The sequence below is a fragment of the Lucilia sericata genome, unplaced genomic scaffold (assembly GCF_015586225.1).
Source record: "Lucilia sericata isolate MDLA Ls3-8-SP2 unplaced genomic scaffold, ASM1558622v1 Contig000746F_arrow, whole genome shotgun sequence".
Taxonomy (NCBI): domain Eukaryota; kingdom Metazoa; phylum Arthropoda; class Insecta; order Diptera; family Calliphoridae; genus Lucilia; species Lucilia sericata.
In genome coordinates this window covers 2,968-20,000 of record NW_023994743.1, presented here as the reverse complement: position 1 = coordinate 20,000, position 17,033 = coordinate 2,968, and the positions used below count along the sequence as shown (strand labels likewise).

Genomic DNA, 17,033 nt, shown 5'->3' with positions numbered 1-17,033 from the left:
ATAAACTGAATAATAATGTTTATAATTACCTTACCAGGTTTGGCCGCCTCATTAATGGCATCACGTAAATTCCGGGAGGAACACGAGGAACGACAAAAAAGAGCCGCAGCAGCGTCCACAACCACAGGTCATCATAATAACGATCATCATGCTGGTAATCATGGCCAACATCATCAACAGCAGGCGACGCAAAATCGTCAACATCATAATAATGCTGCGGAACATTATAGCAATTCATATGGTCAGCAGGCAACATCAACGCAACATAATAATCATCATAATGGCTCTTCTATGAAGGTGGAACGTAAGTTCTAGGAATTTAATAGAATCAAAAATTTTAAATGAAATTATAACCTTTTAATAAAAACTTTGCAGTTGGTGTAAAACGTACATCACCCATGACAAATAATCATCCGAGGGCTTCAAAAGTGCCACACTATTCCAATGAGCCGTCTTTAGCACATCATGGCACACACTCCGGGCAAAACTCTTATGCCAATACTAATGGCGGAGGTATCAATAGTGGTCATCATCAGGGACATCATAGTTCACCCACCTCTACGAATTCGGCTGGAGCTGGAGCTAATTCTTCAAATAGACGTGGTAATAAATTAAGCTTGGAACCTTTACTTATGAGTCCTGAAATTAATTCCATAATGGGAGGTGATGAGGCTAGAACAATGCAACAGCATAATTCTGCTGCTAATAATAGGCAAAACTTACATAATAACAACAACAATAGTCATCAACATCATGGTCATTACAATAACAATTATCATCATCAACAACAAGCCCCTCAACACTCTTCCAATAATCACCACAACAGTCACCATCACCAACATCATCATCAACAACAGCAACAACATCATCATAATCATCATAATAATGTCCCACATTTAAATAGTCGCAATTCAAACAACAACAACACAAGCAGCAACAACAATTCCGCCACATCATCATCTTCCACTTCTTCAAATGTTCTTACGAATTCTAATCCCATCGTAGGAAATCGTAATGCAGATGATGGTAAGCTTGAATTATCTAATTATACGTTTGAAATCCCTTCTAATCACCACCATCACCAACATCTAACAGAATACTTTGATAATAACATTACATCCTCTACATCAAAACACCCATCACTACCACCAACATCCTCTTCTTCATCACATTCCAGTTTACAATTGGAGAAGAAGGAAGATGAGCCCATCAATTACCAAACCAATCCTCATATATCACAACATAACTTACACTTAGAACATAATAGCACAATTACCAGATCTAATTCACCTAATACTAATTCAGCACAATCTTACAATTATTCACCACCATCTTTTTCACCTCCCAACTCTTCCCCTCCAATTACAACAAATTTATTAAAACGTCTTGATTTGGATTTTTCCGATAGTGATAAAGATACTAGAAAACCTTCGTATATTAATTCTGATGATGATTCATCTTAATGTTTGTTAAACAAACTTCTCTTTAAGACTAGACTCCTCCTGTACAAGAATTTTAAGAAATTTGTTAAAGAGGGATTAAATTAGGAATTACTATTTAGGGAGACTCTAATAATGTCAAATTTTTAATTCTTAAAATTTTACAACTTATTTTTACAAAAAGAATTTGTACATATATTTTGAGATATTGTTTAAATGTATCGATGTGTCAAATATTTGTTATGTTTTAAGATATATTATTGTTGATATACAATTCATTAAAGGGGTTTTCTTAGAAAAATTTTAATTTTTGAGAAATTTCGAAGAGTATTGGTCTCATTAACATAAAACTATTTTCGAACTTAAAAAACTTCTGAAAATGCTTTCAAACTATTTGAAATAGGCCGCAATTAAAACACAAATTATATTTTTAGAAATCCTTAGGATTTAGAGATTATTTCGAGAGTTTTAAAAATTTTCTTTTTCTTTTGAAAATGTTTTTTAACATATATTCTGCAAGTACTTTAATATTGCTTTCAAAATCATGAAAAATTTTGATAAAAATTTCAAAATTTGTAAGTTCGAAATTCGAAAATATAAGAAATTAGTTTCAAATCAAAATAAAATTATATGTTTATTAATCCTTGTGATTTGGAGGTTATTTTACGAGCTTAAAATTTTTTTCGAACTTAAGTTCGAATTTTCGAACATGTTTTTAACATTATTTTATGCAAGTACTTTTAAAATACTTTAATAATCATGAAAAATTTTGATAGAAATCTCAAAATTTCTATGTTCGAAATTCGAAAATATAAGAAATTGGTTTTAAATCAAAATAAAATTATATTTTTATTAATCCTTGTGATTTGGAGATTATTTTACGAGCTTTAACATATTTTCGAACTTAATTTCGAATTTTCGAAAATCTTTAGAACATGTTTTTAACATTATTTTATGTAAGTAATTTTAAAATACTTTAATAATCATGAAAAATTTTGATAGAAATCTCAGAATTTCTATGTTCGAAATTCGAATATATAAGAAATTGGTTTCAAATCAAAATAAAATTATATTTTTATTAATCCTTGTGATTTGGAGATTATTTTACGAGCTTTAAAATTTTTTCGAACTTAATTTCGAATTTTCGAAAATTTTTCGAACATGTTTTTAACATTATTTTATGCAATTACTTTAAAAATACTTTAATAATCATGAAAAATTTTGATAGAAATCTCAGAATTTCTATGTTCGAAATTCGAAAATATAAGAAATTGGTTTCAAATCAAAATAAAATTATATTTTTATTAATCCTTGTGATTTGGAGATTATTTTACGAGCTTTAACATTTTTTCGAACTTAATTTCGAATTTTCGAAAAGTTTCAAAATTGATAAGATCCACAATTGTCCCTTTAAATGTCATTTTAAAGCTGATACCACATTGAGATCATTCGATTTTTTTTTTTTTTCAAATTTTCTCTATTACGTTTATTTTCGTAATAAAATAATTCTTCGAAATTCTCAAAATGAAGAATTTTTATATAGAATAAACTGCCCCTAGACCCTCCTACATAATTTCTACTTATTAGAGAAAATTCTTTCTTTAATTAAGGCCCTTATGATATTAAGCATGTTACAATTATTTTGAAAAAGATTATTATTTTTACTCTATTTTTTTACAATTGTTATTTTGTAATAATTTTCTATAAAATTTCAATAATTTTTTATATGACCAAAAACATAACCTCAACAAATTTGTTTTAATTTTATGTTTTTTGTATACGTTGTGTTAATTTTTTTAAAGCTGTTTGTTGTCTTGTTAATGTTGTAAATTTTTTTGTTGTTATTATGTAAATTTCATATTTAAATTTCAGAAAAACAAAAAAATCTAACAGTTTTTAAAAAAAGTAAAACAATAACTAAAGGATAATACAGTTTAAATATTTGACAATTTGACAAATTAACCAGTTTAAGAGAAATTTTGAAAACACAAACTTTAAACAATTTTCCTAAAATCTTCGTACCTTGACTTTACCAAAATCAAATTTTGCTTTAACAAACTTGTTTTTTCTAAGAGTGACCTCTTAAATAAACGAAATGTCTTGCAATTATTTATAAATCCGCCCCTCATTAAAAATTCATTTTTTATTTTCATTGTATATAAAAAAACCATTTAACAATTACTTTCTTTTCAATAAATTTTTCTTACTTTCTTTAAAAGAAAACACTAACTCCTTTAAAAAAAAACAAACTTCTTTCTTAAACACAAAATCAAAAATTCCCAAAACCAACTTTCGAAATTCTTAATTCCTTGTCTTTTTGTTTACTATTCCTTTCTCAATTGTCTTTCTAAACAGTTTTTAAATTGGATTCTACTACTTCTACTAGCAAAAAACGAAATTTTGATTTAGGACGTACTAGTACATAAACTCAACTACTACTACTACTATCCAACAACAACCACAAAAACCAAATAAATATATATAAAAAAAGAAATTCACTTAAAACCATCCTCCTACCATAATAACTACTACCACCACCAACCACCACTACCCAAATATAATAATTGGAATTATTGGAAAAACCATGACTCAAAATTTCTAGTTAATAAATATTTAAATTAAAATATTTTATAAAATTATCGAAAGAAAAGACATAAATTAGTACAAAGAAAAAAGGATGCCAGTGAAGCCATTAAAATAATTTAAATTTTATTAAAAAGAAACAAAATTGTTTTTTTGTTTATTTTTGCAAAAGTTTCTCAATACATTTATTAAACACATTTTTTATTTGTTAATTTTTAAGGTAAGTTTTGTTTTATGTTTTATTTTATTTATATTTTTGGTTTAAATTTTGTTAGTGTTTTTTTTTTATTTTTAACAATTACTAATATAATTACTTTTTTTAAATAATTTTTAATTATGGGCATGTTTTTTGTATGTATTTATGTTACAGCGTAAATATTTGGGTTTTTATGATTTTTAATTATTAATTATAATTTTAAGAAAGGGAACCATCACCAATATAGTCTAGACTCTAGACCATAGACTATATTATAGACTTGACCAGACTATAGACTAGACTATAGACTAGACTCTAGACTAGACTATAAACTAGACTATCGACTAGACTATAGACTGACTAGCTAGACTATAGACTAGACTATAGACTAGACTATAGGACTAGACTATAGATAGACTATAGACTAGACTATAGACTAGACTATAGACTAGACTATAGACTAGACTATAGACCAGACTATAGACTAGACTATAGACTAGACTATAGACTAGACTATAGACTAGACTATAGACTAGACTATAGACTAGACTATAGACTAGACTATAGACTAGACTATAGACTAGACTATAGACTAGACCTATAGACTAGACTATAGACTAGACTATAGACTAGACCTATAGACTAGACTATAGACATAGACCTATGACTAGACTATAGACTAGCTATGACTAGACTATAGACTAGACGATAGACTAGACTATAGACTAGACTAATAGACTAGACTATAGACTAGACTATTAGACTAGACTATAGACTAGACTAATTAGACTAGACTATAGACTAGACTATAGACTAGACTATAACTACTATAGACTAGACTATCAGACTAGACTATAGACTAGACGTAGACGACTAATACTGGACTATAGACTAGACTTATAGAATAGACTTACTAGAGAGACTAACTAAGACTAGACTTATAGACTATAGACCAGACTATAACTAGACTTAGACTAGACTATAGACTAGACTATAGACAGAACTATAGACTAGACTTATAGACCTGAGCTATAGACTAGACCTATAGACTAGACTATAGACTAGACTATAGACTAGACTATAGACCTAGACTATAGACTAGACTATAGACTAGACTATAGACTAGACTATAGACTAGACTAGAAGAGAACTAGACTATAGAGCCTAGACTATAGACTGAACTATAGACTAGATACTAAGACTAGACATGACTAGACTAGACTAGACTATAGACTAGACTAGACTATAGACTAGACTATAGACTAGACTATAGACTAGACTATAGACTAGACTATAGACTAGATTATAGAGACTAGACTATAGACTAGACATAGACTAGACTATAGACTAGACTATAGACTAGACTATAGACTAGACTATGACTATAGACTAGACTAGACTATAGACTAGACTAGACTATAGACTAGACTAGACTATAGACTAGACTAGACTATAGACTAGACTAGACTATAGACTAGACTAGACTATAGACTAGACTAGACTATAGACTAGACTAGACTATGACTAGACTAGACTATAGACTAGACTAGCTATAGACTAGACTAGACTATAGACTAGACTAGACTATAGACTAGACTAGACTATAGACTTAGACTAGACTATAGACATAGACTAGACAGACTATAGACTAGACTAGACTATGACTAGACTATGACTATAGACTAGACTAGACTATAGACTAGACTATAGACTAGACTAGATATAGACTAGACTATAGACTAGACTATAGACTAGACTATAGACAGACTATAGACTAGACTATAGACTAGACTATAGACTAGACTATAGACTAGACATAGACTACTATAGACTAGACTATAGACTATACTATAGACTAGACTATAGACTAGACTATAGACTAGACTATAGACTAGACTATAGACTAGACTATAGACTAGACTATAGACTAGACTATAGACTAGACTATAGACTAGACTAGACTAGACTAGACTATAGACTAGACATAGACTAGACTATAGACTAGACTAGACTAGACTATAGACTAGACTATAGACTAGACTATAGACTAGACTATAGACTAGACTATAGACTAGACTATAGACTAGACTATAGACTAGACTATAGACTAAGACTATAGACTAGACTTAGACTAACTATAGACTAGACTATAGACTAGACTATAGACTAGACTATAGACTAGACTATAGACTAGACTATAGACTAGCTATAGACCTGAGACTAATAGACTAGACTATAGACTAGACTATAGACTAGACTATTAGACTAGACTATAGACTAGACTATAGACTAGACTATAGACTAGACTATAGACTAGACTATAGACTAGACTATAGACTAGACTATAGACTAGACTATAGACTAGACTATAGACTAGACTATAGACTAGACTATAGACTAGACTATAGACTAGACTATAGACTAGACTATAGACTAGACTATAGACTAGACTATAGACTAGACTATAGACTAGACTATAGACTAGACTATAGACTAGACTATAGACTAGAACTATAGACTAGAACTATAGACTAGACTATAGATTAGACTATAGACTAGACTATAGACTAGACTATAGACTAGACTATAGAACTAGGCTATAGACTAAACTATAGACTGGACTATAGACTAGACTATAGACTAGACTATAGACTAGACTATAGACTAGACTATAGACTAGACTATAGACTAGACTATAGACTTGACTATAGACTAGGCTATAGACTTGACTATAGACTAGAACATAGACTATACTGTAGAATAGACTATATACTAAACCTACACTATGGACTTCACTCTCTTCATTCCCCTAATACTTCATTGTCTTATATTGGCATTTTTTGCTGATGTCGAGACATTTTATCGGCTAATAAATATCAACCTTTACTTCTCTTAATACATTTATACATTTGACATCTTACTATATAGTAAATTATATATCTAAATATTGTTTTGGACATAAAAATTAACAAGAACATTATTAGTTAGTGTTAACATTATGGAAATTTGTTCTAGTTTTTATAGAAAAATAATTAGCATACTTCTAGGGATACATTTTAAGGGTCTTATACATAAACATTTATCAAAGGTTTATAAGAAAAATTTTGATAAACGTTTATCGATAAGGCCCTAAAATTATAAGAAGACAAACAATTTAATTTATATATTTTTTTAAATAAACTATTAGATAAATTTAATTAAGGGGAAATATTTTGTTTTACAAAAAATATAACATTTTTTTATATTAATTTTTATTATTAACTGTTTACTATTATTTGTTTAAAGTATTATCAATGTAATGTTTATAATTAAAATATTTTTAATTTTTTCGGAAAAATTCCCTACAAAATTAAAATTTTTAAACAAAAATGTCAAAATATTTCGACTGTCTCTAATACCTCTAATAACTTAAATATTCTCATAATAAAACATTTTTAAAAATTTCTTAATTTAAAATATTTTCTTTAATAAACATTACGTGGATAGATAAATCTTTATTTTAATTATTTATTATTGTTTTATTTATTCAATACTGTTTGTTTTTTTATTATTTTAAAACAATTTATTGTACTAATTTATGTAAAAAAAGAACTATTTCAATAAATATTACCATTGAAAACAATTTTGTTTTGTGTTCGTTAAATATTTATTTAAAATTAAATAAATTTTCTAGTTTAAATATTCTTTGACGCTTTCAACAAAACACTTTCCATTTAGAAAAGAAAATTTCATTCAATTTTTAACTACTTTATACTCAAAACTCATCTAAAACATTAAATTTTAAATTGTTATTCCCAACTAACAACATACTAAACTTTGTTATAAAATATTTAAAAAATTAACATTTAAAAGATTTTAACTTTTCTACAAAATACAAAATAATTAACAATTTTCATTTTATAATTTTCTATTTTTTCTACCAAATACAACGATTATCTTATTAGATGATGTTATAGCAGATGATGAGAGCCATTGGCAGCATCGTGTTAGTTCGGGTTTCGATCGTTTAGTAGCATTTGCCTCTACCGAATTGGATAAGACCAGACGTTCGATTGATACCGATACGGTACCCTCTTCGATCAGTTGCAATACCTCACCCGATTCGGGTATAACACACAGTAGTAGTAATTCAGATGCAGCCAGAACATTCCTATCCACCTCTTCGACTTCATCACAATTGGATTTACCCATTAGCAGTGGCAGTAGTACCTCTAGTGGTAATAGCAGTTTTATGGGACATCATGGCCATCATCATAATCATTTGGGCGGCAGTCAAGATCATTTAAGTGACAGCAGCATGAAGTCCACACACTCGGATGTCAATTCTCTGCCCATAACTCTTAAGAATTGCTCCTCCCCGCAAGATCCCACTGCAATAGATAGTCCTCCTCTATCCGATATGGGTTTACCTAGAACACCCAGTCCCAATGTGGCGGTTAATACACCTCCCCCCTCTCTGATGAATGCCAACAATAATAGTTTGGATAATACGGGAAATAATTTGAAAATTCCTTTGAAATATCAGCGCAAATCGAAAACGTCTTTGGAAAAACACTATAAAAAGAAATTCTGTGAACGTAATTGGGAATATGATTGCGATGAGCTGTTGGCCTATTCAAATTCATCTTCAAATACAGCTGCCGATGCAGCAGGCAATGCTAACGATCAGCTGGAGGTGGCGGTCAAAGATATGGATTGTTTAAACAACTCTCTGGAGCAGCAACAGCAAATGCAGCATCATCATCAACAGCAGCAACAGCATGCTCATCACAAATCCTCAAAATTTCGACCAAAAGGCAAAGATTGGGATTGGTCCATGGACAGCAATAGCAGCAGCAGTCAAAAGACTAAATGTGATGCTTCAGCTAACGCAGTAACCACCACCCCACAATCACTGCAGTAAATTTGTTATTAAAATGAAATATCTTTAACATAAAATTATAAATTAAGTTTAACTTGTTTTTTTTTTCTTTAATTCTTATTTTTTTTAACAAAATTTGTTTATTTAGTTTATTTTAATTGAAATTATTTGCTAAATGTTTTTTATTAATTCATTATATAGTTTTGTTATATTGCATACACATATTTAATTTAATATTTTTTCTGTTTTCCTGTTAAGATTTAAAAAAAAAACAAAGTTTTTTAGTTAAAAAAAGTTTTTTTTTTGTTAGTAAAAAGATGCTGTTAAATTAATATTTTAATATTTGTGTTTTAATTCTTTGAAAAAAAATTCTCCTTTATAATTTAAGTTAATGAAGTTTTGATTCAAATACAGAACAACAACAAATTATATACAATAAATAAATTTTAGTAATTTTTAATTAAAAACAAAACTCTTTTATTTTGTTTTCATTTCTACTTTTTGTTTGGTATTTGTTTTTTTGTATAAGATTCTTTAAATAGACCATGGAATGTTATTTGAGTGTAAATTTTTTGAAATTTATAATATTATTTTGTAGAATACTTGAATTTTGGGAAAAAATTTGCTACAGTTTAATTAATTTTACAACCATTTGTATGACCACATTGTTTCTTAAAATTTTTTAATTCCTAATTATTTAATTATACAGGTTAACAAAATTTTGAAAAACCCAGAGGCCAAAGTATACTTTTCTAAAGTTTGAACTGCGCTGGTTGCGAATCTGGCCCCAGATTTTCTTTATCACATCAGGTTTTCCCTATAAAATCATGTTCTAAAGTTTAAAAAACACAATATGATGGAGAAATTCTGTGGCCAGTATCGCTTTCTGCTGCTTTGATGTATGGGTTTCGACTTTCTTTTGTTGGTCTGTGCTATTATTCAATAATTTGTTATTTTCATAATTAATTTTTTTTAACTTATAAATTAACCGGTAAAATGATAAATTTAATAGATATCTTTAAATTAACTTTTTCTTATTTTTATACCATTTCTAATGTTTAATTCTTAACTCAAATCTAACGAAATATCTAGATTCTATAAATCAACCTTTGAACAGTCGATATTTTATTAAAACATATCGAATAACATTCTCTTGTAATTTCCCCAAAGAACCCTTTACTAGTAAAGATATATTTGGTCTTAATACTTTAAAAATGCCATCACAAAACTTGTACTAATTAGTTCCAATATCATCGAGGAAAGAAGGAAAAAGGTTCAGAATAGAAATACATATCTGAAGAAAGTTTAACAATCCCCTCTAAGCTCATTCTCAAAACCTCTGAGTATACTTAACTAACATTCAAAGGTAATGGGGAATACATCCTCTGGTTTGCGATAGATCTTGCAATAATCGGACAGAACAGACAATGTTTCTATTAGCTAGTCTTACTTAAGCTCAGACACATCATCTGTAACCATATTTTCTACGCTTTGTTTTGCCTAAGTCATCAATCTTTAGTGAGTGCAGTATTTATTTGTTACTTCGGATGAACTCTGTCCGCCACCTTTCCCAAAAACTTACCGATACATATCCTGCAGAAATGTTGAAAATAGAGTTGTTTACGCGTAAAACATTTAATTTTAATATTTAAGCAAAATAAAAAGCAAAACCTCTTGAATCATAAACAATTTATTTAAAAATCAAAATTCTCAACGATTAATAAATCGCTAAATAATTATTGCCAATGTCAATAGTTAACAATACATATTTATTCAAGGATTTTGGCAACTCCACCAACTTGAAAGCCAGGGATGGGTAGATTTCGAACAACGTTTCAACTTTTCACATTTATAGAAACGGGCACTATATTTTTTTAATTGTTTTACCAAATTTAATTATAATTTAATTTATTTTTTTAATATTGATTTTGAAAGCGGAATTCAAATTTTGTTTTAGCTTCCTTCAATGTCGATAGTAGTTGATTTACAAAAAATTAATCTATCGATTTTAAAATTGAAATGGTTTTCCTCAATTAAACAAAAATCAATAAAATTTTTTCATTTCATTGAAATAAATTATTGGTTTAATTTTCTTAAAGAATCAAATTAAGAATATACATACATATGTATATTATTATATCAAAACTACTCAAAATATCAGTTTTTTAAATTTTGAATTGAAATTAAATGAAATTTAGTTAAAAATATTTTAACTATTTAGTTTTGTTAATTTTGTTGTAATTTAATAAATTCTTAGATTTTGAAACATAATTCATAGGGTTTTCACAAAAATCTAGAATATTTTTTGTATTAACAATATTTCAAAATCATTTTACCGGTTTATATTATTTTCTAATTTAAACGGGACCAAAATATATACACAATGTCAGCCGAAAAAGTCAATACTTAAAAACATATTTTTTCAATATTTAAAAACATCTATAACAAAAACGAAATAAAACATCATTTTAAAAATTAACATACATATAAAAATGCCTTCAAAATGTGCCAAACATTTATAGCAGTTATAATAATAAAAAAATATTAAGAAATACTGCCGTTATTTTTAATTTTCCTTTTTACTTTTATAATTAATACTTTAATTCATTTAAATATATTTTTTCTTTAAGTATAATTTAAATTTATATAATTTTTTATATAAAAATGTAAATAAAACAAAATTAGCTAAATTTTAAATGTATAAAAATAAAACTATTATATAAAAATTAAAAACTAACAATAAAACACCAAAACAGTATTTGAAGTAACAGAAAAATAATATAAATATGAGAAAAATATGTTTTAAAATTCTAAGAATTTTTCCACCTCAGCGAATTATTAAAGAAAAATTTTCATAGTTAATTTTCTTTTGTAAAAATAATGAAAATAAAACCAGTAACGAAAACAAACAAATACTTTACTTAAAAGCAAATAATACAAATCAGGTAATTTTGTTTTAAAAAAAGCACATCTTTTTATAAAATAAAATTTAAAAAACAAAAAAAAAAAAAAAAACATATTTTAAAATACTTTAATTAAAAATAAACAAAAATATACGTAAAATTATTTAATTATTAATAGAAAATACATAAGGATTTCAAAGAAAATAAAAAACAACATGTGCTATTAGAAAATTTAAACAAAAAATACAACACTAGCAAAAAATAAATTTAATAGATTTTAAACAATAACAAAATAACAAGTATTACTATAAATTATATTAAAAAAATAAAAATACTTGCTATATTGAAACTGTAAAAAGCCTCTATACTAAACAGAAAAACATAAAAACGAAGTAATAATTATTTAAATAACAAAATAATCATTTAAATATTATTAGAAATATGCGGTAACATAAAATGTATATATATTCAATAAAATAAAATAACAATAAAAGTATTAAAATATGATTATAATATCTCAATATTTGACAACATAATTCAATTAACACAACAAAAAAAAAAACAAAATACATTATTTATAATTATTAAAACATAAACAAATAATTAAATAAATAAATGAAATAAATATTAATCAATGTAGTTAATAATTATTAGCAACAAAATATATTGTATAACATTTAATATTTTTTAAAAATCTAGAATTTTAAGATACATTTATTTTAAAGTTTTTTGTTTTTCTTGATATTTTTATGTTGATATATGATGACACACATTGTGCGTTTTTCGAAATTTGTTATAAATAAATTTTACCATTTGTATAAACAAAGTTAAATAGAGAAGCTATTGAGATTTTGTAAAAATATGAAGGGATTGAAAACTTCAAAATTTAAAATTTTTAAACCTAATTATTTGAAAACATTGGGGGAGTTATTTAAAATTTAAACCACTATTTGGGACTTTCATATATATTTTGAAAAGTCTACAGTTTTACTTTTTCTGAAGAATAAAATTACAAAAATAATTCAATTTTCGTAGATTTTAGTGACAGGAAATATTGTTTTCTACAAACGGACCAGTTTCCTATGCAATGGAAATGTTTTCAATTCTATAGTTTTTTTGAGATTACCTTATTTTTAACAAAATTTTAAATTTTGTTTAATAAAAGTTTCAATCTTACATTCCTTTTCTTAAACTAAAATCTTAATAACTTCTTTGTTTAAAACAATTTTACATAAAATACTTTCTATACGCCCCTACCCTCTCCTCACTCAAACAATTTTTATAACAAGGTATCAATATTGAAAAAATAAAATTAAAGAAAATTATATAAAATTCATAAAAAATTAACACTTTGTACATTTTTAATGATAAATTATTATATATAAACATAATAAGAAAAAACAACATAATTATAATATTTAAACATATTACACTTTAATGTCATTATTATTATTATTTTAAACAAAAAAATAAAATAAATATATATATTTCAATAATATTTAAAAACATGAACGAACATCAAAGAAATGAAATAAGAGAAAAAAATAAAATAATAAATTTAAATTAAACAAAATATATAAGTACATAGAACATATATGACAAAAATATTATATGTAAATGTTGTTTTATTGTATATGGGATTATTCTTTGTGGTAAATAACAATTGGCAACACTCTTATTACTACCATTGACGTGACCGTTATTTTGTTAGAATGCAACTCTGTTTGTTTTTTTTTGTGTTTATCAACTGCAAGTTGACGCCAAAATGGCGTTTGATTAAAAGGAATTATTTTGTTTAAACAATTTTAATAGTTTTATTGCAATTTATTTAGTGAATATTGTGTTTTATATAAAATTAAAATATAAGAAAAACAACAGAGCAGTAAATATTAAAATGTAAGTAAGTTTTACTTTGTTTTTGCTTTGGACTTTTGTGAAACTAGATGCAAAAGTGGTTCCATTGGGTATTAGAATTTAACTTTTGCAAAAGTATTTATACAATATCGCAATAGTGAACATATCTCGGAGGATATCTGTGTGATTTAATTTAAAAATTATAAAAAGGTTTCGTACTTGTACCAAAAAATAAATGTATTTACCAAATTTAATTGAATTAAAATGTGAACGTTAAAGTTTAACACGAAGTAAGGAGAAATATTGTCGATTTGTATGTAAATATGTTCGACAAAGAGTCAATGCACACGTAAAAGACAGTAATTTATACGAATGTCTAGCTGGTTAACTCTAATGGTATACATGTAAAAGGTTATTCATCACTTTCGTAATCGGATCGTCACTTTTCAGTACCATAGTTAAACGAGAGAAGGTAGGTCGTCAATTGATGGTACATTAATTAAATGAAGGAAAGACGGTCGCCACTTTACCGTCCTCTTGGTAAAAGAGAGAAAAGGCATTTGAAACTTGTTATTTGTTTTGTATCCGAGTCAAATACTGTCTCAAAAGAGTCAATTTAATTCCTCCTAGGACATGTTCATATTAAAATAACTAGTCATCTAGCTGATCAGGTGGCTAATATTGCTGGGATATTATAAGAAGTTACTTAATGGTAGGGAAATGAATGACGGTTGAAAAGACATTTTAGCAATAACGGTAGCCAACCTTAGCTCAAGGTTAGTGTTGTTGGCATTAACTGTGTAAATAAAAAAATTTCACAAATTCCGCAGATTTCAATTTTATTAAATAAAACTAAAAACTAATTTTATAGACTAATCAAAACAATATTCACTTAAATTGAAATTAGTATTTTATTTTAAATAGCTTACTATCTATTTGTAAGGTAATTTCATACTGGCAACATCTATACCCTCCTCCTCCAATAGCTTGCCGATACGTCTGCTAGCATTTTGTAAATGTTCCAATAATTTCATATTTTTCTCTATATTATATTGACCCACTGCCAGCGGTTGTAAACGTTGTGGACACTGACGGCAATGTGTCTCAAATCTTGTCTGTTGAGCATATAATTTATCACAATCGAGACAACGTAAATTTTTCACCATCGTTTTTGTACTCGTCGCCATAGTATTTGTAGTCTTCTGTATATCTTTAAGATGTGAGAATTGTAAATGTTGCAACATTTTGGGTTTACTTGATTTGGTTTTAGTGCATATGGTACATTTCAAATAGGCCTGATAGGGCATATGTTGAAAATGATGACGTCTTAATTCGGAATGTTTTGCTGTACGCTGTATTTGATAGCAGACCAAACAAATATACGCTGTTTTTTGGGCATTAAATGCGCGGAATTTTGTATCCACAGCATTGGCCAAATTGTGTTGCTCAAATACATGAGAGCGCCAAACAGATTGTGATTCGAATTCATTGCCACATTCTGGACAAAGATAATTGATATACTTTTGCATTTCTTTCTGTAGAGAATCATTAAGTTTGAGACCATTTTCCGGAGCAGATAAATCTAATTTCAGACGTTTTCTATTGGGTTTTGTTAACGCTTCCGTTACATGGTTCATAGGCTGCTGTTCTGTAATTTCCTCAAACATTTCATTGCATAATACTTCCAATTCCTCCTCATCTATTTCATTTTCAGTCACGCTAGCTTTAGCTCTTAATTGAAGATTAGGATCGATTTCGGAATTTAAAATATCATCCAGTTCTTTGAGACTTTGATCTAAAGCAACTTCATGTTGGAATTTTAAATCTTTATCTATCTCCTCTTCTAGATTTATAAAACTATCCTATAATAAAAGAAATGTTAATATTTAAAAGAAAAAATATTTTATCATTTGTTCCACTCTCTCACCTGTATAGCCTTTTGTAAAATATCCGTTTGTTTAGCTGGTTGCGTACCCAATATTAAATCTAATTCTCTTATAACATCCTTACTAGCTTGACCACCCCATTCTATAGGTTTTCTTATATATTCCTTGTACTTTTCATATTCCTCTGCATGCGACTTGATTACATGCAATAGCAGTTCCGATTTATAACTTTTCCCAATCTTGCAATAGACACATTGAAAATAAAGGGGATGTGATAAATGAGTAAAACTATGTCGCTGCAACTGAGCCTTAGAAGGACCATCGTAGAGTGTTTGGCAACATTGGGCACAATAATAGTTTTTCGTACTTTGTATGCGAAACATACGTAAATCCACTGAGGTGCTGCTGTGGGCCGCATCTATATGCTGTTGCCAGATATTGAAACGATTGAATATTTTACCACATAAAGGACACACAAACTTCATATAAAATTCACTATTATGCTGGGGACTTAGCTCATCGTTAGTTCTCTTTAGTTCTTGCAATTTACGTTCATTATCCAATTTAGCTATTAGACCGTTGTGAAACCTAAATAAATGTTCACATAATGCTTTCTTACGCGTAAAGGAACCGGGGCAGTGTTTACAGCGATAAGTCCGCGCATAGGGCAGATGTAGAAAACGATGATACTGCAGCAATGCTATAGCCTGGTGAGCATTTGCCACCCATTTCATGCATATTTGACATTCATGATACTTATCATCAATTTCCTTAAAATCAAAATCTTCCACCGTCTTGGTAGCATAACTATGCTGGATATTTAAATGTTTACGCCACTCCTGTTGAGTGTTGTTTTCCTTGCCGCACTCAGGACAAATGAAACGCATGTGCTCCTCCAAACGCGGATTATTACATTCTCGATTGAATGGTAATGCATTCGCCATACTCGGTTGCGTTGATGGCATATTATTTATTTTAATTTTATTTGAAATTGTTCACAAATCTACTAAAATCTCCTTATTTCAGTTAATGTTGACTTTTTGTTTAGCTTCGCAGCTGTATTAAATTCGCTTCAAATATGTAGACTTCAGCTGTTGCAAGAGTTACCACACACTAAAAATATGATCACCAAAATCTAGCGATTTTATTAGGTTAAAATATCGCTGTTTTGGTCATGTCTCCTTATCTTCTATTTAGCAAACACAAATACTTTTTTGTTTGAAGCAAACAAAAAAGTGTTTGTAGCAAACACGAGATACGACAAATACATTGCATGTATGTATTTTAAATGGAAAATCAAACAAAATCTGT

At 27.8% G+C, this 17,033-nt stretch overlaps 2 protein-coding genes across 5 annotated transcripts in view; one reads left to right on the top strand and one right to left on the bottom strand.

Annotated features, from left to right (window-relative positions):
* The window catches only part of LOC119607774 (histone-lysine N-methyltransferase, H3 lysine-79 specific), a 114,713-nt gene extending 105,487 nt beyond the window's left edge, over window positions 1-9,226 (top strand). For 2 of the 4 annotated variants that reach the window (XM_037961879.1, XM_037961878.1), the window contains 3 exons: window positions 38-304; window positions 376-1,026; window positions 8,163-9,226. In XM_037961879.1, coding sequence (XP_037817807.1) covers window positions 38-304; window positions 376-1,026; window positions 8,163-9,121 — 1,877 coding nt within the window. In that variant the 3' untranslated portion in view covers window positions 9,122-9,226. Of the gene's footprint in view, window positions 1-37; window positions 305-375; window positions 1,027-1,095; window positions 2,906-3,794; window positions 4,218-8,162 lie in introns of those variants that run through there. The other 2 variants (XM_037961881.1, XM_037961880.1) reach the window with 2 other exon arrangements.
* A 5,432-nt stretch (window positions 9,227-14,658) lies between these two features.
* On the bottom strand, window positions 14,659-16,775 carry LOC119607776. The gene is made up of 2 exons (XM_037961882.1): window positions 15,764-16,775; window positions 14,659-15,698 (listed from the first exon to the last, which is right to left on the bottom strand). Exons 1-2 carry the CDS (start codon window positions 16,685-16,687, stop codon window positions 14,769-14,771), a joined length of 1,854 nt encoding a protein of 617 aa, XP_037817810.1. The 5' UTR covers window positions 16,688-16,775; the 3' UTR covers window positions 14,659-14,768.
* Between the last annotated feature and the right edge of the window lie 258 nt (window positions 16,776-17,033).